At 39.1% G+C, this 22661-nt stretch overlaps 1 protein-coding gene across 1 annotated transcript in view; it reads right to left on the bottom strand.

The window, feature by feature from the left end:
* Nucleotides 1-22661, bottom strand: part of SH3GL2 (SH3 domain containing GRB2 like 2, endophilin A1) — a 221202-nt gene that overhangs the window by 45841 nt on the left and 152700 nt on the right. Inside the window, exon 2 of the mRNA XM_040481335.1 lies at nt 15315-15383. Within this exon, the coding sequence (XP_040337269.1) occupies nt 15315-15383 (69 nt within the window). The remainder of the gene's footprint in view (nt 1-15314; nt 15384-22661) is intronic.

Below are 22661 nucleotides of genomic sequence, written 5' to 3'. Positions count from 1 at the left end.
TCCTCTTCCCCTAAGTGGCCTGAGGTAATCTCTGAAAATGGTCTACTCTTAACTTGACCCAGAAACCCCCCAAAAATCATGCAAATCAAGAGGTTAAAATCTTTATATTCACTTTATAGAGCTCATAGTCAGATTAACCCCTACATGAGCTCACTCTGCTGCAGTGAGATAACTCTTACTAAAAAGAGCAAACTATTCCTAAACCAGAAGAGGACGTTGCATGTGCACAGGTGTGCGTACACACACACACACACACACACACACACACACACACACACAGCTCAGGGAAAAAAACTAAAGAAACAAACACATATGGCCCAATAATCAATTCAGCATAAAATAAATGTAAATAAAAGTTACAAAGGTAAAAAAAAAAAAAAAAAGAAAGAAAAAGAAAGAAAAAGAAAAGGTGGAGATCACGAATCATATTTTGTTCCAGAGGCATTTACAGGATGTCTACAGTAGGCCAGGCATGGTGACAGGTTTGGGGGCTGAAAGAAAGAAAAATGCAGTATCAACTCTGTTTATTCAAGTACGAGATAGAACATTTTTATTTAACTTCTGAGGATATCCTAAGTATATAAAACTTTTGAGCAAACACTTCTAATCAATCCTTGAATTTTTGTTTCATTCCAAATAAAAATCCCAATCCTACAGTCTCTATCTGCAAAATTTTGAATGGTCAGCATTTGCATTCAGCAGGTCAGCATGTCCTCTCTCTGTTGGGCCCTCCTCCCTACATGAAGAGTCTGTGTGGATCCACTCCACGTTTCCCAATAAAATGCTTTCCTTATCAACATGGGTGGTCCACTCACTCACTCTACAGGGTACATTACTGACAAAAACAAATGCATCCTCCTATCCAAGGTACGTGTGTGGGATAAATGATATAGATAGGAGTGAAAGAAATTTTTGATGGTAGAATTGCAGATATCAATTAAGCCCATGGGGATTTTACTGTTATGTTTTAACTGGAGTTCAAGAGCTCCTCTGTCAATTCCAAGAAATTTTTGAGTAACATACTATACAACTGCATATAAAATCAGCCTTTTATGGATGGGTTAAGTATCTTTCATAATCAGAAACCAAACCATAAACCATCAGAAGATTTTATCTTTCAGTTTGGTTTTTCAATACTTAATAATTTCCTATTCTATGGCAGTCATATTGTTGTGTGTGTAAGGAGTTTCCTATTATTGTGATTAACAGAGGAAAACACTTTTCTTGTGGGGTTATCATGGGATAAAATTACCTCAAGAAGCACTCCTATTTAAGAGATGCCTGTCTCATAGGACATGTACCATGTCCTTCTGGTTGACTTGAGTTAGGAATATGCCTTAAGTTTGACCATGTACCAAGTAGTGTTTAGTACTATAGTAGGCAGGGGTTCCCTGGAGTTGTGCAGTACAGGACTTGCATGGCCAAATGTGGAAGTACTGGCAGTATTAGCAGAATACCAATCAACCACTATGTACTCGATGTCATGGAAGTGAATTAAGGGTTGTGTGCACAACAAACATGCTAAAAGTCCAGGTTACATTCATGACAGGAGGAAAACACAGATCTCCTAAAGACTACATGATAGGGATAAGGGAATTGGATGCCAAATGTGTATCCAAAGATCCTGTGTGGCTATGATGGGAGGAAACAATTCTAAAGTTCAAGGTGTCTAAGAGAGTGAACCAGAGGAACTGACCATTTGATATTCTGAAGTCATCTGCTACTAGGATGCTAACCACTTCTAACTTTCCCCCATATCTGCCCTCAATCATAATTATGCCCAGCATCATCATAAAGTATTTTCTACTTGTCAGAAATCATTCTAAGAATTTTAAATACCTTTACAATTTAATTCTAAGAAACCCTGTGAAATAGATACAGAGAGGTTAACAAACTTACCCAACTATGGCTCTAGAGATAGTGTTCTTAAGTACCACACTGTAACTTTTTGCAGGAATAAGCTCCCCACAGAAGGGCAAGGAACAGAAACATCTCCCAAATGAAGTCAGAGCTGCAAGCCTCTTTATAACATCCCCCAGATGGGGCTGGGGATCTATCTAGTAGTGGCCAACAACACAGGAGCAGGAGGGAAACACCTGCCATCCCATCTTCTGGGGGGTTTTTTGGTGGTGTTGTTTTTTTTTAAGTCGTCAAAGTCTGTGGAGACTTCATTCACAAGAACTATTCTACCCTGGGCATCTGCAAAAGGGAGGCTCTCCCACACTGAGCTATTTGGCTACAAGCCCTGAGTTACACAGGCTTCTCTACAGAGGCTGGATACCAGAAGTGCATATTTGGAGTGGTCCACAGAGTGGTCAGCAAGGAAGGTGTGAAAAATGGTTCTGATTTGGGGTATGGGACCCCCTTTCTTTAAATACACAGCTCTTTAAATACACAGCTCAACTACTCAGGCTCTATTAATAGAGCCACTAGCTTGGCAAATGCCAGTGGTCTCAGGGGAGACACAGAACAGCGATGCCAATATTCGAGTATTAAGTTTGGTTCCCAGTGTGGAAATCAATCTTCAAAGGGAAGTAGGAATAAAAACTATCCAGTGTTCCCTGTGGTTTGACAGGGAACTTCCACAAAGGAGTCCATACCACCCTGAGATCGTTATAGACTTTTTCTGCCCAACAAGGCAGATTCCTTCAACACTTTTAGTTACCTAAGCTATATATCACCATAAAACAAGCTCTAGCCAAACCCATTTGATCAGATGATAAAACAAAATTCACTTGAAATCCACTTCTGAAAACAACTTCATCCAATAGATTTACTTATATACAGCGTTCACAAGAAATATCTCAGAGAACAGCTTATCAGCAAATTCATTCACTAGCTCTTGCTCTTGATTTTACTCTGACAGATGTCATTTGATAAAGAACAGAGACTACAAGAGCATCTAATACAAAGCCTTGATGTTTTAAACGTGCAAGTCTGAACTCGGAAAACGGAAATAAACTATCTGAGGTCACAGACCCATTATAGCTATGACGGAAAGAAAAGTAGTTCAAAGGTCATGGGTCAGAGATTTTCTAAGAAAGACTGACGGAGGAACTAAACAGACTAATGGCCATCTGCAGGTAGGAGGCTGACCAAATTCTAGCTTCTTTCCATTTGTGTCATTGCTAAGAATGTCTCAGAGTCTTTCTGATGCTGTGTTTTGGTGGTCATAGAAAGGCTGAGGGGTCAGTACTCTATGAGAACCTTGAGTATGACTTATTAGGTACTTGCTAGGAAGCTATATATATACACTTAAACTGGATTTGTCCAAGCACATATTCTCTTATTAACAGGCCCGATATCATTAATATGTACTAAGATTTCCACTTAATTTATCATACCTTTCAAGGGCTCATTCCCATTTGAGGACAACAGTTTAGCTCTGAACTTATACAGTTAAAGATTTCCTCAACCCCCAAATTTTTCGATTACCTGAAAAAAAGTTTTGATGCATCCTAAATTACAACTTCCATTCCTGTGAGCTCCTGAGCATTTCTTTAACTAACTTTGTCTGGATGGTGGTAGGGAGTCATTAGGGAAGGCTGTTTAGAGGTGAAACTGTAAATATGTATAAAAATAGGCATGTTTTCAGGACATAAAAACTCAATGTAAGTTTTTTTCTGAAGGTAAAAGCATAGACATATATTCTTCTGGTCATTTTTCCTCAATTTTCTCAATACCAGGATTTTAGCAACACTCATACTTTAGAATCAGAAGGTTCTCCCTCCACGATCTAGTCTTGTGATTTACAACTTTGGGTAGGGAGAAAAATAGCTCTCTTAACCTGCTGTACTCACTATAACATTTTTCTTCATCAAGAAAAGCAAGAGTTGGCAAACTATGGCCAGTGGGCCAAATCTGGGTCACTAGCTGTTTTTATATTTTTATTTTTTTTTATTTTTTTTAAATATTAAATATCTTTAATATTTTATCTTTAAATATCTTTAAATAAAGTTGTACCTAATGAGAAATATAATGTAATTTTTTTTTATGAAATTTATTGTCAAATTGGTTTCCATACAACACCCAGTGCTCATCCCAAAAGGTGCCCTCCTCAATACCCATCACCCACCCTCTCCTCCCTCCCACCCCCCATCAACCCTCAGTTTGCTCTCAGTTCTCAACAGTCTCTTATGCTTTGGCTCTCTCCCACTCTAACCTCTTTTTTTTTTCCTTCCCCTCCCCCATGGGTTCCTGTTAAGTTTCTCAGGATCCACATAAGAGTGAAACCATATGGTATCTGTCTTTCTCTGTATGGCTTATTTCACTTAGCATCACACTCTCCAGTTCCATCCACGTTGCTACAAAAGGCCATATTTCATTTTTTCTCATTGCCACGTAGTATTCCATAGTGTATATAAACCACAATTTCTTTATCCATTCATCAGTTGATGGACATTTAGACTCTTTCCATAATTTGGCTATTGTTGAGAGTGCTGCTATGAACATTGGGGTCCAAGTGCCCCTATGCATCAGTACTCCTGTGTCCCTTGGATAAATTCCTAGCAGTGCTATTGCTGGGTCATAGGGTAGGTCTATTTTTAATTTTCTGAGGAACCTCCACACTGCTTTCCAGAGCAGCTGCACCAATTTGAATTCCCACCAACAGTGCAAGAGGGTTCCCGTTTCTCCACATCCTCTCCAGCATCTATAGTCTCCTGATTTGTTCATTTTGGCCACTCTGACTGGCGTGAGGTGATATCTGAGTGTGGTTTTGATTTGTATTTCCCTGATAAGGAGCGACGCTGAACATCTTTTCATGTGCCTGTTGGCCATCCGGATGTCTTCTTTAGAGAAGTGTCTATTCATGTTTTCTGCCCATTTCTTCACTGGGTTACTTGCTTTTCGGGTGTGGAGTTTGGTGAGCTCTTTATAGATTTTGGATACTAGCCCTTTGTCCGATATGTCATTTGCAAATATCTTTTCCCATTCCGTTGGTTGCCTTTTAGTTTTGTTGGTTGTTTCCTTTGCTGTGCAGAAGCTTTTTATCTTCATAAGGTCCCAGTAATTCACTTTTGCTTTTAATTCCCTTGCCTTTGGGGATGTGTCGAGTAAGAGATTGCTACGGCTGAGGTCAGAGAGGTCTTTTCCTGCTTTCTCCTCTAAGGTTTTGATGGTTTCCTGTCTCACATTCAGGTCCTTGATCCATTTTGAGTTTATTTTTGTGAATGGTGTGAGAAAGTGGTCTAGTTTCAACCTTCTGCATGTTGCTGTCCAGTTCTCCCAGCACCATTTGTTAAAGAGACTGTCTTTTTTTCCATTGGATGTTCTTTCCTGCTTTGTCAAAGATGAGTTGGCCATACGTTTGTGGGTCTAGTTCTGGGGTTTCTATTCTATTCCATTGGTCTATGTGTCTGTTTTTGTGCCAATACCATGCTGTCTTGATGATGACAGCTTTGTAGTAGAGGCTAAAGTCTGGGATTGTGATGCCTCCTGCTTTGGTCTTCTTCTTCAAAATTACTTTGGCTATTCGGGGCCTTTTGTGGTTCCATATGAATTTTAGGATTGCTTGTTCTAGTTTCGAGAAGAATGCTCGTGCAATTTTGATTGGGATTGCATTGAATGTGTAGATAGCTTTGGGTAGTATTGACATTTTAACAATATTTATTCTTCCAATCCATGAGCAGGGAATGTCTTTCCATTTCTTTAAATCTTCTTCAATTACCTTCATAAGCTTTCTATAGTTTTCAGCATACAGATCCTTTACATCTTTGGTTAGATTTATTCCTAGGTATTTTATGCTTCTTGGGCAATTGTGAATGGGATCAGTTTCCTTATTTGTCTTTCTGTTGCTTCATTGTTAGTGTATAAGAATGCAACTGATTTCTGTACATTGATTTTGTATCCTGCAACTTTGCTGAATTCATGTATCAGTTCTAGCAGACTTTTGGTGGAGTCTGTCGGATTTTCCATGTATAATATCATGTCATCTGCAAAAAGCGAAAGCTTGACTTCATCTTTGCCAATTTTGATGCCTTTGATTTCCTTTTGTTGTCTGATTGCTGATGCTAGAACTTCCAGCACTATGTTAAACAACAGCGGTGAGAGTGGGCATCCCTGTCGTGTTCCTGATCTCAGGGAAAAAGCTCTCAGTTTTTCCCCGTTGAGGATGATGTTAGCTGTGGGCTTTTCATAAATGGCTTTTATGATCTTTAAGTATGTTCCTTCTATCCCGACTTTCTCAAGGGTTTTTATTAAGAAAGGGTACTGGATTTTGTCAAAGGCCTTTTCTGCATCGATTGACAGGATCATATGGTTTTTCTCTTTTTTTTGTTAATGTGATGTATCACGTTGATTGATTTGCGAATGTTGAACCAGCCCTGCATCCCAGGAATGAATCCCACTTGATCATGGTGAATAATTCTTTTTATGTGCCGTTGAATTCGATTTGCTAGTATCTTATTGAGAATTTTGGCATCCATATTCATCAGGGATATTGGCCTGTAGTTCTCTTTTTTTTACTGGGTCTCTGTCTGGTTTAGGAATCAAAGTAATACTGGCTTCATAGAATGAGTCTGGAAGTTTTCCTTCCCTTTCTATTTCTTGGAATAGCTTGAGAAGGATAGGTATTATCTCTGCTTTAAACGTCTGGTAGAACTCCCCTGGGAAGCCATCTGGTCCTGGACTCTTATTTGTTGGGAGATTTTTGATAACCGATTCAATTTCTTCGCTGGTTATGGGTCTGTTCAAGCTTTCTATTTCCTCCTGATTGAGTTTTGGAAGAGTGTGGGTGTTCAGGAATTTGTCCATTTCTTCCAGGTTGTCCAATTTGTTGGCATATAATTTTTCATAGTATTCCCTGATAATTGTTTGTATCTCTGAGGGATTGGTTGTAATAATTCCATTTTCATTCATGATTTTATCTATTTGGGTCATCTCCCATTTCTTTTTGAGAAGCCTGGCTAGAGGTTTGTCAATTTTGTTTATTTTTTCAAAAAACCAATTCTTGGTTTCGTTGATCTGCTCTACAGTTTTTTTAGATTCTATATTGTTTATTTCTGCTCTGATCTTTATTATTTCTCTTCTTCTGCTGGGTTTAGGCTGCCTTTGCTGTTCTGCTTCTATTTCCTTTAGGTGTGCTGTTAGATTTTGTACTTGGGATTTTTCTTGTTTCTTGAGATAGGCCTGGATTGCAATGTATTTTCCTCTCAGGACTGCCTTCACTGCATCCCAAAGCATTTGGATTGTTGTATTTTCATTTTCGTTTGTTTCCATATATTTTTTAATTTCTTCTCGAATTGCCTGGTTGACCCACTCATTCGTTAGTAGGGTGTTCTTTAACCTCCATGCTTTTGGAGGTTTTCCAGACTTTTTTCTGTGGTTGATTTCAAGCTTCATAGCATTGTGGTCTGAAAGTATGCATGGTATGATTTCAATTCTTGTAAACTTATGAAGGGCTGTTTTGTGACCCAGTATATGATCTATCTTGGAGAATGTTCCATGTGCACTCGAGAAGAAAGTATATTCTGTTGCTTTGGGATGCAGAGTTCTAAATATATCTGTCAAGTCCATCTGATCCAATGTCTCATTCAGGGCCCTTGTTTCTTTATTGACCGTGTGTCTGGATGATCTATCCATTTCTGTAAGTGGGGTGTTAAAGTCCCCTGCAATTACCACATTCTTATCAATAAGGTTGCTTGTGTTTATGAGTAATTGTTTTATATATTTGGGCGCTCCGGTATTCGGCGCATAGACATTTATAATTGTTAGCTCTTCCTGATGGATAGACCCTGTCACTATTATATAATGTCCTTCTTCATCTCTTGTTACAGCCTTTAATTGAAAGTCTAGTTTGTCTGATATAAGTATGGCTACTCCAGCTTTCTTTTGGCTTCCAGTAGCATGATAAATAGTTCTCCATCCCCTCACTCTCAATCGAAAGGTGTCCTCAGGTCTAAAATGAGTCTCTTGTAGACAGCAAATAGATGGGTCTTGTTTTTTTATCCATTCTGATACCCTATGTCTTTTGGTTGGCGCATTTAATCCATTTACATTCAGTGTTATTATAGAAAGATATGGGTTTAGAGTCATTGTGATGTCTGTATGTTTTATGCTTGTAGTGATGTCTCTGATACTTTGTCTCACAGGGTCCCCCTTAGGATCTCTTGTAGGGCTGGTTTAGTGGTGACAAATTCCTTCAGTTTTTGTTTGTTTGGGAAGACCTTTATCTCTCCTTCTATTCTAAATGACAGGCTTGCTGGATAAAGGATTCTCGGCTGCATATTTTTTCTGTCTAGCACACTGAAAATCTCGTGCCAACTCTTTCTGGCCTGCCAAGTTTCAAAAGAGAGATCAGTCACGAGTCTTATAGGTCTCCCTTTATATGTGAGGGCACGTTTACCCCTTGCTGCTTTCAGAATTTTCTCTTTATCCTTGTATTTTGCCAGTTTCACTATGATATGTCGTGCAGAGGATCGATTCAAGTTACGTCTGAAGGGAGTTCTCTGTGCCTCTTGGATTTCAATGCCTTTTTCCTTCCCCACTTCAGGGAAGTTCTCAGCTATTATTTCTTCAAGTACCCCTTCAGCACCTTTCCTTCTCTCTTCCTCCTCTGGGATACCAATTATGCGTAGATTATTTCTTTTTAGTGTATCACTTAGTTCTCTAATTTTCCCCTCATACTCCTGGATTTTTTTATCTCTCTTTTTCTCAGCTTCCTCTTTTTCCATAACTTTATCTTCTAGTTCACCTATTCTCTCCTCTGCCTCTTCAATCCGAGCTGTGGTGGTTTCCATTTTGTTATGCATTTCATTTAAAGCGTTTTTCAGCTCCTCGTGACTGTTCCTTAGTCCCTTGATCTCTGTAGCAAGAGATTCTCTGCTGTCAGCTATACTGTTTTCAAGCCCAGCGATTAATTTTATGACTATTATTCTAAATTCGCTTTCTGTTATATTATTTAAATCCTTTTTGATCAGCTCATTAGCTGTTGTTATTTCCTGGAGACTCTTCTGAGGGGAATTCTTCCGCTTGGTCATTTTGGATAGTCCCTGGCGTGGTGAGGACCTGCAGGGCACTTCCCCTGTGCTGTGGTGTATAACTGGAGTTGGTGGGCGGAGCCGCAGTCAGACCTGATGTCTGCCCCCAGCCCACCGCTGGGGCCACAGTCAGACTGGTAGGTGCTTTCTCTTCCCCTCTCCTAGGGGCGGGATTCACTGTGGGGTGGGGTGGCCTGTCTGGGCTACTTGCACACTGCCAGGCTTGTGATGCTGGGGATCTGGCGTCTTAGCTGGGGTGGGTAGGCAAGGTGCACAGGGGCAGGAGGGGCAGGCTTAGCTTGCTTCTCCTTAGGTGATCCACTTCAGGAGGGGCCCTGTGGCAGCAGCAGGGAGTCAAATCCGCTGCCGGAGGCTTGGCTCCGCAGAAGCGCAGAGTTGGGTGTTTGCGCGGAGCGAGCAAGTTCCCTGGCAGGAACTGGTTCTCTTTGGGATTTTGGCTGGGGGATGGGCGGGGAAGATGGCGCTGGCGAGCGCCTTTGTTCCCCACCAAACTGAGCTCTGTCATCCGGGGGCTCAGCAGCTTTCCTTCCCTTTGTCCTCCAGCCTTCCCGCTTTCTGAGCAGAGCTGTTAACTTATGACCTCCCAGCCGCTAAGTCGCGCTTGCTGTCGGAACACAGTCCGTCAGGCCCCTCCGCTTTTTGCAAGCCAGACTTGGGGGCTCTGCTTGGCCGGCGAGCCGCCCCTCCGCCCCGGCTCCCTCCCGCCAGTCCGTGGAGCGCGCACCGCCTCGCCGCCCTTCCTACCCTCTTCCGTGGGCCTCTCGTCTGCGCTTGGCTCTGGCGACTCCGTTCTGCTAATCCTCTGGTGGTTTTCTGGGTTATTTAGGCAGGTGTAGGTGGAATCTAAGTGATCAGCAGGACGCGCGGTGAGCCCAGCGTCCTCCTACGCCACCATCTTCCGAAATATAATGTTTTTATATTTTTAAATGATTGGGAAAATTCAAAAGGGGACTACCATTTCATTGCACATAATAACGACATGAAATTCAAATTTCAGTGTCTTTAAATAAATTTGACTGGAACACAGCTATGCTCATTCCTTTTAGGCACCATCAATAACTGCTTTTGCTCTTCAATAGTGGAGATGAGAAGTTTCAACAGAGGCTACAGAAGCTCTCTGACCCACAAAGCCTAATATGCTTACAGAAGAAGTCTGCCAATCCCTTGCTAAGGTTCTATTTTCACCAATGTGTGCCACAGTGAATCTATGGATGCCGAACATTTCATCAGCTTCCCCAGCCTCTAGAGATAAGACACAACAGAACCAAAAGGCACCACATTGACTAGAATATGATTTTGTTCTGAGGCATCTGAATATTACCTTTTCCACTAGAGAAAAAGTAGACATTGCATCCTGAACTTAGCTGGCAACACACACGAACTATACAGCATTCTTTGTGGGGCAAAAAAAAGAATTAAAGATATGACTTTATACTGTCAGATACTCCATCATCCCAGATGCTGTCACAGGGAGGCAGGAGCAGAGTTTAAGAAAAAAAATTAAAAGATCTTAAAACGGAGCAGGACAGTGTGTAGGTTTGGTGATCAATAATACACAGATGAATTAAGCATCCACTCGGACATGGGGTAACTCACAGTTACATGCCATATGAACACTAAATCTTTTGAAAATCTTAATTTTTCTATCACTGAAGAAAATGAACCTTTTAAGAATGCACACGTACCCACTTAATGAGAACCCTGAATGAGACACCTAATTAAGCAAGTCACAGAGACATAATGGAATCAGTACCCTGGGAAAGTTTGTCTGGCAGTAAGATACAGGCTGGCCCAATAAGGATGTTTTAATAGTTCCCTACTGGCTCAGAAGAATTAATGTACCTGTTCCCAAATTGCTCTGCTTTCTAGCAGTTATCTGGTATTTGGAAAGCCTGATTAATAGTGTGTTGAAAAACAAAAATAAACAAGGCATTAGGCTGAGATTTCCCCTACGTATTTTTTTGCTAATCTTCACAGGCATTACCTTTAATGAGTATCAGCATGGAAGTATATTGTAAACACACAGCTGAGAAGAACCTTGACTTCCCTGAATTTCAGGATCACCAGAAAGCTGTTTTTAGAGCTCATCTTGTCTGGGGCTCTTACCCATCTTACAAGTATACCAGTGAGTGAGGGTCTTAGTACAGTCATCCACACCTTCTGTTTTACCACCACGTCCATGAAAAAGACATTCATAGTCATGACAGACTCCAAAGGGTGTGCTCACATATGTTTTACTCTTAGTGTGCTGGCCCAGACTCTACTCCTTCCTTCTTCATTTGAGATCAATCGCCAGAGTTCAATCCAGTGGTATTATTTAAATGTGACGTTATTAGTTCCAAATTACTTGCCACAATACTCAAGAGATGATGACTAGTGTGCTTCACACCACTTCACAAGGTGATTTTAGCCTCTGCTTAAACATGGACAATTACGGGGAATTCAGTTATAGCCATGGCTTCCTTTTTTTAAGCAGCTCTGAGAACCAGAAGTTCTTTCATACATTGAGCCTGATTCTATCTCTTCACAGTTCCTACTCATTAACTCTATTTCTACCACCCAATGACTAATTAAGTGTATGAAGATGATGACCATGGACATTCATTTCTGACTTTTCCCCACATCCCACTCTGCCAACAACCCACTCTTTCACACTTTCACATGGAACGGCTTTCTTCCCATTCTTCTCCAACATCCTGCTTGTCTTAAAATTGGAGGCAGCCCTTAAGAATTCCATTCTCACTGAAGTGGTATACAACCACATTTCCAACCATATGACCTCTTCTGGTTTCAAGAAAAGAGATTTCCCAAGATACTTTTCATGCTGAGAAAAGGGACACTACACTCCTCCTATATGCAGGGCAAGAGAAAATTGTAGCATTTAGCTCAGGCACCCTCTGCTCTAGGAAGCTTCCACCAATCTAACCAACCTGAGCTAGGTCTTCCATGGGAATCTCCACAGGGTGCCAAGCACCATGTCCTGTAAGCCACATTTCTTCCATCAAAACTGGAAGTCCCTTGATGGCAAGAACTGTGCCTTAATCATCTTTGTATTCCTGATGCCCACCACAACACTTTGTACAAGGAGGACGCATTTACGGATATACCATATGAATGAATATAACGACACACACGCACGCACACACACACCTATGAAACCACAGTATCACTGTAGCAACAGATGGAGATTTAAGAAGGAATTACAGATCCTCAAATTCTAGAACTTCCTCTTGACAAAAAATCTGCAGCTTCTCAATAAACATATCTACAAGATGTCTATACCACAGTAAGAACTTTAGTCTGTATTTAACAGATCTTGTAAGCAACAGATACCATTTAAAACTAAAACACAGGGGTGCCTGGGTGGCGCCGTCGGTTAAGTGTCCGACTTCAGCCAGGTCACGATCTCGCGGTCCGTGAGTTCGAGCCCCGCATCAGGCTCTGGGCTGATGGCTCAGAGCCTGGAGCCTGTTTCCGATTCTGTGTCTCCCTCTCTCTCTGCCCCTCCCCCGTTCATGCTCTGTCTCTCTCTGTCCCAAAAATAAATAAAAACCGTTGAAAAAAAATTTTTTTAAACTAAAACATAAACAATTCTAGACAAGGTATTTAAGGGGAGGAAAGAAGTGGCTATAGGCAGCGGTCCTGCAGAGACAACAGAGTTGCAGGGTTCCACCCAATCAGCTCTGGGAGCCATGAGTGCTAAGAGACCCAAGTGTGATTTTATTGCATCTTGGCAGGAGAGTGGCTGGGGTGGCTGATTAGAGAAACAACATCTAGGAATACCCACTTCTCTTTCCAACTAGTGCTGATTGATGCAAACCTCTAATTTATTTCATTTTGTTGCCTAATTGCACCTCTGAGAATGCATCTGAACAAAGGTCTCTGTACCCAAAATGCCTGATGATCACAAAACTGACTGTGGACAGGTGATTCTTCTGCAGGCTTGGGAACGCCGAGCTAAAATATTTTTGTGAGTCATTAATAAATTAACAGGACAGAAAAGATTTGAGATTCCAAATCCAAGGCATGTGCTTTCCAGTTACAGAAATATTTACCTTTAATGCAAATTGAGCATAGGTAGAGTGTAAAATGTGCACAGAGCCATAGGTAAAACAAACAAATATGTGTAGTAAAATGAAATTAACTTCCACACTGCTCTGAAATGTAAATCTCTCAATTTACTTAGAGATAAACCCAAATATAAAACCAAAGGTGTGTTCCTCAAATAATCAGCAAAAAATATCTTTTTTGAGACAAAAGCTTCAGAAACTAATTATTTTCTAGGAAATAGGAGAAATAAACCTTACCTTTGAGCCCAGAGATGCCTTTGAGTCTTTGCCTGAAGGAAAATACTTACAAGATCTTCTTTCATTTCAATTAGTTTGCAAGATGGGCATAGATTCAAAGGCTTAATTAGTTGCTCAGTGATAAATTCTACTCTTTTCTCTAAATTTCCTGTTCTTTTTAGTTCCATTTAAAAAATGGAAAGTTTGTCTTAGCTTAGTCAATGAGCTACCTAGCTTATTATCTTTAGTCCTGGCAGACGCTGAAAGCTCAACTCAAATTCTGACTCCTTGGTTCTGAATTCCTCAATGCCTGACTAATCTGTCATTAACAACATGGGACCAGGGAGGATGTTATAAATTCTCTCCTGAGGGGAGAGGGACGAATCAAAGGATAAGGAAGGGGAGATTAAGAAATAATGGCTGGAGACAGAAGCTGGTGCAAATTAACAGACCCACAGGGCAGCTTCTTATGAGGTGTGAGGAACCCCAATATTACAGGGAATAGAGGAATCCAGTCATTCTAGGCAAATGTATCAGTATCTGTTCTCAGATGCTGTAGAAAACAAAGGGGTAGAATACCATTTCCAGAACTATGAACACCAGAGAGTTCTAGCTTTGGTTCATCAGGCAGTACTGAGAACTGTCCAGAGATGAGAAATAAGGATCAATGCAGATTTTAATTGCCCCAGTGGGGGCAAATAGCTATCAGGTACTAGGTGTAACAGGCTGGACTCCCAGACTTCTGGTTGGGCCTCACGACTCTTGTATTAAATCTCCTTTCTAGTGGGTACCTGTGCTATCAGTGAGATCTGTCTCAAGAACTCGGCCAGAATGATCAGTTACATTAACACTACACAATCTCATCTCATAAGACCCCTCTCCCTTGGCAACTCATTTTTTTTTCCCCAGGAACTCAAATGGGTCCTGTTCTCTCTTACTTGCTGTTTCTTTTACAGAAACATTAATTTCTAATAATTCGTGCTCATTCTGTTCACTGCTGTATCCTACATGCTTGGCTCATAGAAGCACAAAATAAGAATTTGCTGAATTCATCAATGAACTCAAAAGAAAGAACTGAAAAAGACAAAGCACAAAGCACCTGAGCAACTTTCTTCGTTTGGCTCTTCACACAAAGACCACAAATGGCAAAACTGAGGCAGCCTACTGGAACTGATGTGACCTAAGTAAAAATGCAGTTTTCCAGGTACTATAGGCTTTTGACATCCTCTCTGTCCAAGTACAGGGTTTGTATTGCCAGATCCTTTACCCATCAGTTGAACACCAGAAACAATTCTTTGCAACACGCAACACACACTCTTCACCATAAGCCTAGATTATCACTTGCTATGAACTGTCTCAAAGAGAAAATACGGCGATGTTACAAGAGAAATGAAGTGGGCTATTCTGTTTGCCACCTCCACCCTCACCTGCTGAGAATCAGCTATCTTTTAGAGAGAACGCTAAATGATTTACCTTATTTTTCATCCTTAACACAAGTCCCCCAACTAGGGATTAGTATTCTCATTTTACATTTACACAAAAATAAGACTCAGAGCAATAAACTCACTTGTGGGTCAAGCAGTTCAAGGGCACCATGGCCAAGCCCACAGGTCCCTTCATGCGTACTGTCCACCACACCTGCTGCCACCACATGGCCCTGCCCAGAGGTCCACCAAGGCCAGGCAGTGACTCAAACTCTCCCAGACACTCAGGACACCATTTTCCACCTTCCCCTATTTTTTTCACACTCCACCCCCCATTCAAGCACAACTTCATGTTGTCCTATTTGGAAAATTAATGATAAAATCCACCAAGAAAGTACATTATGACATTTCACCTTTGCTGAAGCTTTGTTCTCAGTACAAAGGGAAGAGAGAATACTTTGCGTCTTCTGTTTTAAAATATACACTAAAAGGAGAGTATATTTTACAATAACAAGATGCATTTTCAGGTACCAGAGAAGAGCCCTTCCCCTCTCAGTATGCTAGACAATTTTATGTCAAAGGGAGCTCTAAGGGTCAAGACTTACCCGCTCCATCTCTTTGAAGTCATCGTCCAGCTTGGTTCCTTCAGCTCCTCCAACCTTCTCACTCACTTTCTAAAGAAAACAAGCAAAAAGGAGAATTATTATAAATAAAGTTTCTTTTCAAAATGTGTGTTAACAGTTTCAAGCACTTTCACAAACATCATCTAATATTATTTTTCCTACAGCCATTCTCTGACATGGGGGACAGTCCTATTTTCATAGGAGGAAACTGGCTCAGAAGGTTTAAACAATTTGCCAAAGATCAGGCACCCAGTAGGTATTGAAACAAGAATTTGAACTTATTTCTTCTGCTTTCAACCCGTGTTCTTTATTATATACATCATTATATAACTACCTAATCACTAACATTTGCCTTTTGAAAGTTCTGAGGGACAACAGCATCATACAATTATCATTTCCCTCTGATAATGGATCTAAAATGCTACCTAGGTAGAAAATTGCTACTTCTTCCATCTATTTCTCCATGGGCTATTGAACAGATAATCACAAGCATCTATCAAACTGGTAAGAAAAAAAAAATCAGCCCAGCTGATCTTCAGATGAAAGGGCTTGAATACTAATCTTATAAAGCTTCCTGTAGCTGTCTATATCTTTATAAACATGAGATAAACCATACAGAAAGAAGTTAAGGGTATTTCTTTGCTACCCAATCAATTCCCATTATTATACATTTTATATTCATTAATTTATGCATTCAAATGGTCATTTTCCATATGTAGAATTCATGTTTATTAAAAAGTTAAATATCCTATTTTGTTCTGAAATAAAGATTTAAATTAAATCTAATAAAAATTTATGAATGGGTCACAAGAAAAATACCTTAGTTTCATCAAAGGCAGGAATATTAAGTGCTAATGACTCGAGACTTCTGTTGCTCTTAAAATATTCTAATTATAAAGGTAGTTAGATGCTTTTTACAAAGATGTCACTGTATTAAAGTTATCACACACAGATACTGAAGTATGAATTTTTATTTTCTTTAATAACCGCTGGATTGAAGGTCTCTGCAGAGAGGGCCACCACCAAGGCCAGACCTACAACAATCTCAGTAACAACCTGGGTCATCTTGTAAGTTTGGTTCATCTCCTTCTAAAGGAGTCCTTGGATATATAGCTCTGTCTCCTGGCAATGGAAGCCCCGATATCCCCTTGCTGGGAGCTTTAGTGTATTCCTTTCTTTCTCTCTCTCTCTCTCTCTCTCTCTCTGTCTCTCTCTCCTTCACTCCTGCTTTCTGCTATCAGGAAAACCTCTAGAAGAGACTAGTATTGGAGAAACTGAAAGTACGAATTCTACCACCACTCAGGACCTGCATACCAGATGCCACCCATTTCACCCCAGCATAAGTAACAGAAGGAATGTGTTGTGATGAATGGCCATGGCATGGACAGACTCCTCTACTCTTTGCTAGGTACACAGAGTTGTTATGAAAATTAAATAGTGTATCAAGTATAAGAACCTATGTCTGAACCTACAAGACAGATGGTAAATTCTAGTTCCCTTCTCTCACCAATGAAGTATATACCTGCTTATAGTATCCTGGTTTCCCCAGTTGTTTTTTTTTGTTTGTTTGTTTGTTTGTTTTTTAACTGTAGTGTGAAATCTTGAGAAGAATCCAGCAATTTTCATTAACATAACACAGTAAATAAAGGTCAATTATTAAAAGTGTAAGGTTAATAAAAACAATATTAATATCTTTCATTTGTATAGCTGACACCTACTTTCACTTGCAATTTGTCATCTAATATGGGCATCACAAGAACTATATAGATCACATATTATTCCCATGTCACAGATGAGAAAACTGAGGGTTGCATAAGTTAAATTTCCTATCCATGGTACAGATTGTTAGCTAGGAAGAAGTGGAACAAGGACCTGAATGCATTTTTTCCAAGCTAAACCATAGACTCCTTTGTATCCCCAGCCTAGTTTGGGGGAGCTGTCCATGGTGCTGGCCTTCCCCGCCTGAAGTTCCATTAGATTCACTGCCTTAACCCTGGGTCCTTGACATCAACCCTCACTTAACCTGTGTCCTAAACGATGCTAGTTATCAATTATTTCAGCAGTCCATACAGATCTAGGATTTGCCTAGCATCAACACCACCTAATCAAAAGCCTGTGATCTGGGAAAGAAGTCAACTTCTTTGCCTGCTTTCTTAAAGATTTTTAACAAACCAGAAATGGGGGTAGGGAGGTCCCAGAATTCAGTTTAGAACTTTCTAGTGGGATCCAAGTGCCAGTGACTTGACCTGAATGTTTGGAATTAAGTTATAGAAAATCAGGAAATAGAAGGGCCTGACAGGTTATTAATAATCAAATTTTTTCTATCAGCAAACAAATTTTTACTGTGATTTTTATAGGTTTACTCCCTTTCACTTTGTTCAGAGATGACAGTTTTAGCTCACATTTAGCCCCTCTTGTGTCTTATTATTCTTGGATTACATAGTTTTCAGTTAAATTTGGGCTGGGAAACTCTAGTCAAACTCCTACAAAATCAAAAAATATATACTGCATAGCCCTGAACCAACTCTCAGTTCTACCTTTCTCCAATGTCAAGGAACTCACTATATCCCAACATCCCATTTGGGTCAAAAACAGATCCTCCTATGACCTGTGAATGAGACATTTAATTTTTATTTACAAAACTGTCACCAAAAAAATAGCCAAAAATGTCTCCATTTATGGTAACATTAGCAAATCCTGGTAATCCTGGATTAATCACATTCTGATAATCTCTGGGGAATAAAATACGGCCCTTATCAAAAGCACAAGGCCTATATCACATTCAATCCCATATTGCTCAGCTGAGAATGATGTTAATTTCCCCCCTTTTTGCATCTAAAAACAAGTTGGCATCACAATAGCTGACTCACTGTATCAAACAGAATACCAAATGGAATTACAATGGCCATTAATAATTTAGAACTAGTCCTATGACTCACACCAAGGGCAACTCATCAGTCCATTGGCTTTAAATATTTGGTTTAAAATACTTAGTGTGGGTGTGGGTGTGAGTGCAGGTATGGGAGGAAGAGGTAGAGAGAAAGTTGGATTGAGAGATATTAAGCTCTTTCTCTTCTCTACAAAAGCTGATTTTGAACTGCTCTGAGAGAAACAGTTCACCAAACATACTAAATGAGGCTAGCAGTTAGATTCTGGTACTGGTCTGATTGGTTGGCTGATATAAAAATTTCTTATCTAATTAGATTCTTGGAGAAGGCAATATTCAAAATGACATCTACATTGTTCTTGGGGCTATCTTCTTTTCAAGTCACAAAGGATCTAAATATATCAAGGCATTGAATTAAACAGTGGGCTTAAATAACACTGACTCATTTCTTAGCAGTATAGCAAATATTTTCCCCTCCTGATCTTTAAATATCATTACTAAAACTTCTATCTTCTTATGAATGAGTCAAGGTGAGGAATATAGGCTCCCTGATCTTATCTGGCCAACAATGAATTTTGTTTTCCTTACCTAATACCATATACTTAAGAATAATTTTGCCCTACTATTTTCCAGTGAGGTGGTCCCTAAAAACTAAGAATTCATAGTATTGAGTATTTTTGGATACTGTTTAATGTAATTTGGCTAATATGCTAGCACTTGAGAAATTGATCACCTATTTAAATTTAAATGAACTTTGGGGCACCTAGATGGCTCAGTCGGTTAAGCTTTGGACTTTGGCTCAGGTCACGATCTCAGGGTTCATGAGGTCAAGCTCCACATTGGGCTCTGTGCTGACAGCTGGGAGCCTGAGGCCTGCTTCAGATTCTGTGTTTCTCTCTCTCGGTCCTTCCCCAAGCTCTCTCTCTCTCAAAAATAAACATTAAAAAAATTGTTTTTAAATTTAAATGAACATCAGCAAAAGGTATTTGAATCAAACAAAACAGTACAAATAAGCCAATATACTCCCCTATGCTACCCAAAACAAAACAAAAACATCAAACACATCAAACAACTCCTCTATTCATAACTCTCAACTGTACCCACTTAACTACATTGAGAGCTTACACTTCTCATCTTATCTATTACACTCTACATATACTCTGTGTTTCAATCAAAACAGCAATTTCACCTTCCTCTATCTTACTCTCCATTGTATTCCTCATAACAGGTATTCAGCTAAGATCTGTGGAACTGAACTACAATGTCTTTTTGTAAATATTAATGTTAGGTTGACAAGAGAAAGCATACAGTGAGGCAAATAAGACTTATCACCTCACTCAGGATGGTGTTTCAAAAGGCACAACTTTCCAAAAAAAGAAAAAGAATATAGTCAACTCACATTTTAAATTAAAAGTCTTAATTCTGAGCCTGCAGTAGCGTTGTCTCATGCTATTTTTTCTCCATGTACCAAATAAGAAAAATGTCAAAGGGAACCAGTAGCAAGAGACAGCTTAAATAAATGACCACTGTTCACAGCCCAGAGGATGCTGCACTGCTTTCCAACAATGACTCATCCTCCTCCATACTAACTGTAACCTCTGGGAAGAAGACACTCCCTCTAGTTACAGCTCTGATTCTTCCCTGCATTGTGTTTCATTTACTAAACACTGATGACTCAACTCCCATGTTTCTGACTGCCTTTACGGTGGTCTCCTTGAAAAATCACATCAGTGAAATTCATCAGACTTAATACCAAATTCATTCATACCACATACACCTGCAAAGTGATTTACTTCCTACTTCTCTGTTTTTGTTCAGTTCTGTTATTTTACATCATACAAAGCCAGGTTTCTTTACAATCCACCAAATGCACTGTGTTTATTTCCTCTGCCTTGTACATGGACCTATTTCCTTTTTCTATTTTTTAAATCCTACCAACAATTCAAAATGCTCACCCAGATTTCACCTTCTCTGTCATCTTGACTGCCCACCCTAGCAGGAAGTTATTAGACTTAATATGCATTCTTAATAAAGCATATCATCTGTTGGACTACCTGGAACTAGCCACTTCATTAATAAAATTGCTGAAGATCCTTGCTCATCTGAATTTTAAGATGCTAAAGGCAGGAATCATATCTCCTGCTTCTTTGTCTAAAAATGTTTGAGACTGTGGTACCTAACACAGTGCTTGCAAAGTAGACATTCAATTACCAGTGGAAAAAATGATCTCAATGAATTATCCTAAGGTCAAAAATTGTACATTAAAGGAAGACCCTAAACTATGAGTTAGCACTGGTTCTGTACCTCCTTTCTGAGAGTTTAATCTCCCCTCTAAGTGTAATATCTTTTTCTCTACCAGTAACAGGCAAAAAATTAGAAAATTTAATAATTAAGGATAGTTTATTTATAGCCAAGGTTAAAGAAAATTCTCTTCTAATTGTAACCATTCTACATTCACCTGCCAAATTACTTTTGGAACAATGATAATTAGTATCAATAATATATATTCTTCCCATTAATCCTGATTCTAAGTATGTATGTATTTTAGTCTATATGCATATGCACATATGTGTGTATAAATACACACACAGGCCAACATGTTCATGTGTGTGTGTGTGCGTATCCCCTCACATGAGAGAAAGTAATATAATACTTTTCCCAAATGTTTTTTACAAAATCAAAAATAATTTTATGATGTGCTGCACTATGTATTTATTCATATTAAAACAGAATTACTTTGACATTCCATAAGTTAATCACAGCTAGTTTGTTCAGAGCAAAAAGTAGAACTCATACACTATCCTGCCCATCTGCACTGTAGATCAACAAAATTATTTATATGTATAATGAAATCTCATTGACAAGCAAGTCAATGAGAGCCACTTGAATTAAGATTTTAGAAATGGATTTAGAATTGAGGCATGAATTTGACCTTGACAATGACACCAAATGGTTGTATATAAAAGAAGATGCATAACTTCTTAATGCCTCAATTTCTTCTCCTAAGAAATGAAAAACAACACCATACAACACTGGGTGTTTTTTTTTTTTTAAGAATTAAATTGGAATGTACATATAAAGAGCACATTATAAACTATCAATAGTCATTATTAAAATACGGGTTTATTATGTCTTAACATGATCTTACTCATATGACAGGCAAAATTTTAAGTTGTTTTTTATATTTGGCTAAAAAAAAACTAAGTTTAATGTAAACCCATTAAAGCACATTATTAATGTGCAAGTTCTTCAACAAGTTATGATAACTACACCTGTGGGACACTGTACTGTATTCCCAGTACCTGTAGAAAGGCATCACCTATGGTAACAAATAAAAGAAGCCCATACTCATGAAAGTTCTTTAATCATCATTCATTAATAAGGTACCAAAAAATAAAAATTATACTTGATGACATACCAAATATTCAGAAGGAAACAGGAGAGTCAAAATTACAGCAGTACTTTCTTGATTATTTGGCTAAATACAAGTAGATCTTGTTTTTCCAGATGGTGGTATTCCCATGTTTGAAAGGCAGAGTGGATTCACTTCATGGAATATAAGTTTCACACTAGTTTTTCTCAGTTGTCATTAAATTGGAATGCTTAAATGCCATGATGTTTTGGAAGTGAATTTCAAAAAAATATGTATTTTTTCCCATCCAGAAACTTCTAATTTTCTTAGAGAATGATTAAAGGCATTTTATCTATCTAAATTGGGTTAATTCTATTTCTTACTCTCAAATAGAATCTGTATATTGAATAGTGCTAAGTGTAAAGATTCCTCTTGCATAATGTAAAAACTAGCGACTCCTCCCCACCCCCAAGAATTCAATAAGATGAAAACCGATTTTCTTTAAATATCTGAAGCTACAAACTTTAAAATAAGTTTGGGTGAGTTAAGCACTTCACCCTATTTCTAGCTGCCAATCTTCCTATCTTGCTTCTGGTCAAATACTATATGGAAAATGTAGTAACTGATTTGCAGCATGTTATAATGATTTCTGGTATGATTCTCTGGGGTTAAAAGTAACTTTCTAAGCCCTATTTCCCCAAGGTGAGAATTTCCCTTAGACTATACAGCTAATCACTTGCATACACCCTTCAAAGGGCGTTAGCAGTATTGATCATAGAAGTTTCATGCAGAGCCTCAGTCCCTCCCCAGAAAGATCGTTTACACTATCACTTATGGTGTCATTTGCAAACGATCCTATTTTTGTCTTCTAGAAAATAAAAAAAAAGTATAAAAAATGTGCAGAATAAAAGAAAACCAGCATTTCTCTATTTTTCAACTTCCCAAATCATCTAGTTCCTTACCAGAGAAAGGGTAATTCTCCCCCATCAGAGGGGGAGAATATTTCCATAAAGTTTCCCATCTCTGACGATAGGAAAAAAGTACACATTTTCACAGTCCACTGCAATACATAAGCCATTGAAACTGAACA

The sequence above is a fragment of the Herpailurus yagouaroundi genome, unplaced genomic scaffold (assembly GCF_014898765.1).
Source record: "Herpailurus yagouaroundi ecotype Mexico unplaced genomic scaffold, PumYag 160, whole genome shotgun sequence".
Taxonomy (NCBI): Eukaryota; Metazoa; Chordata; class Mammalia; order Carnivora; family Felidae; genus Herpailurus; species Herpailurus yagouaroundi.
Note: the sequence above shows the minus strand (reverse complement) of the source record. Positions and strands in the feature narration are given on the sequence as shown.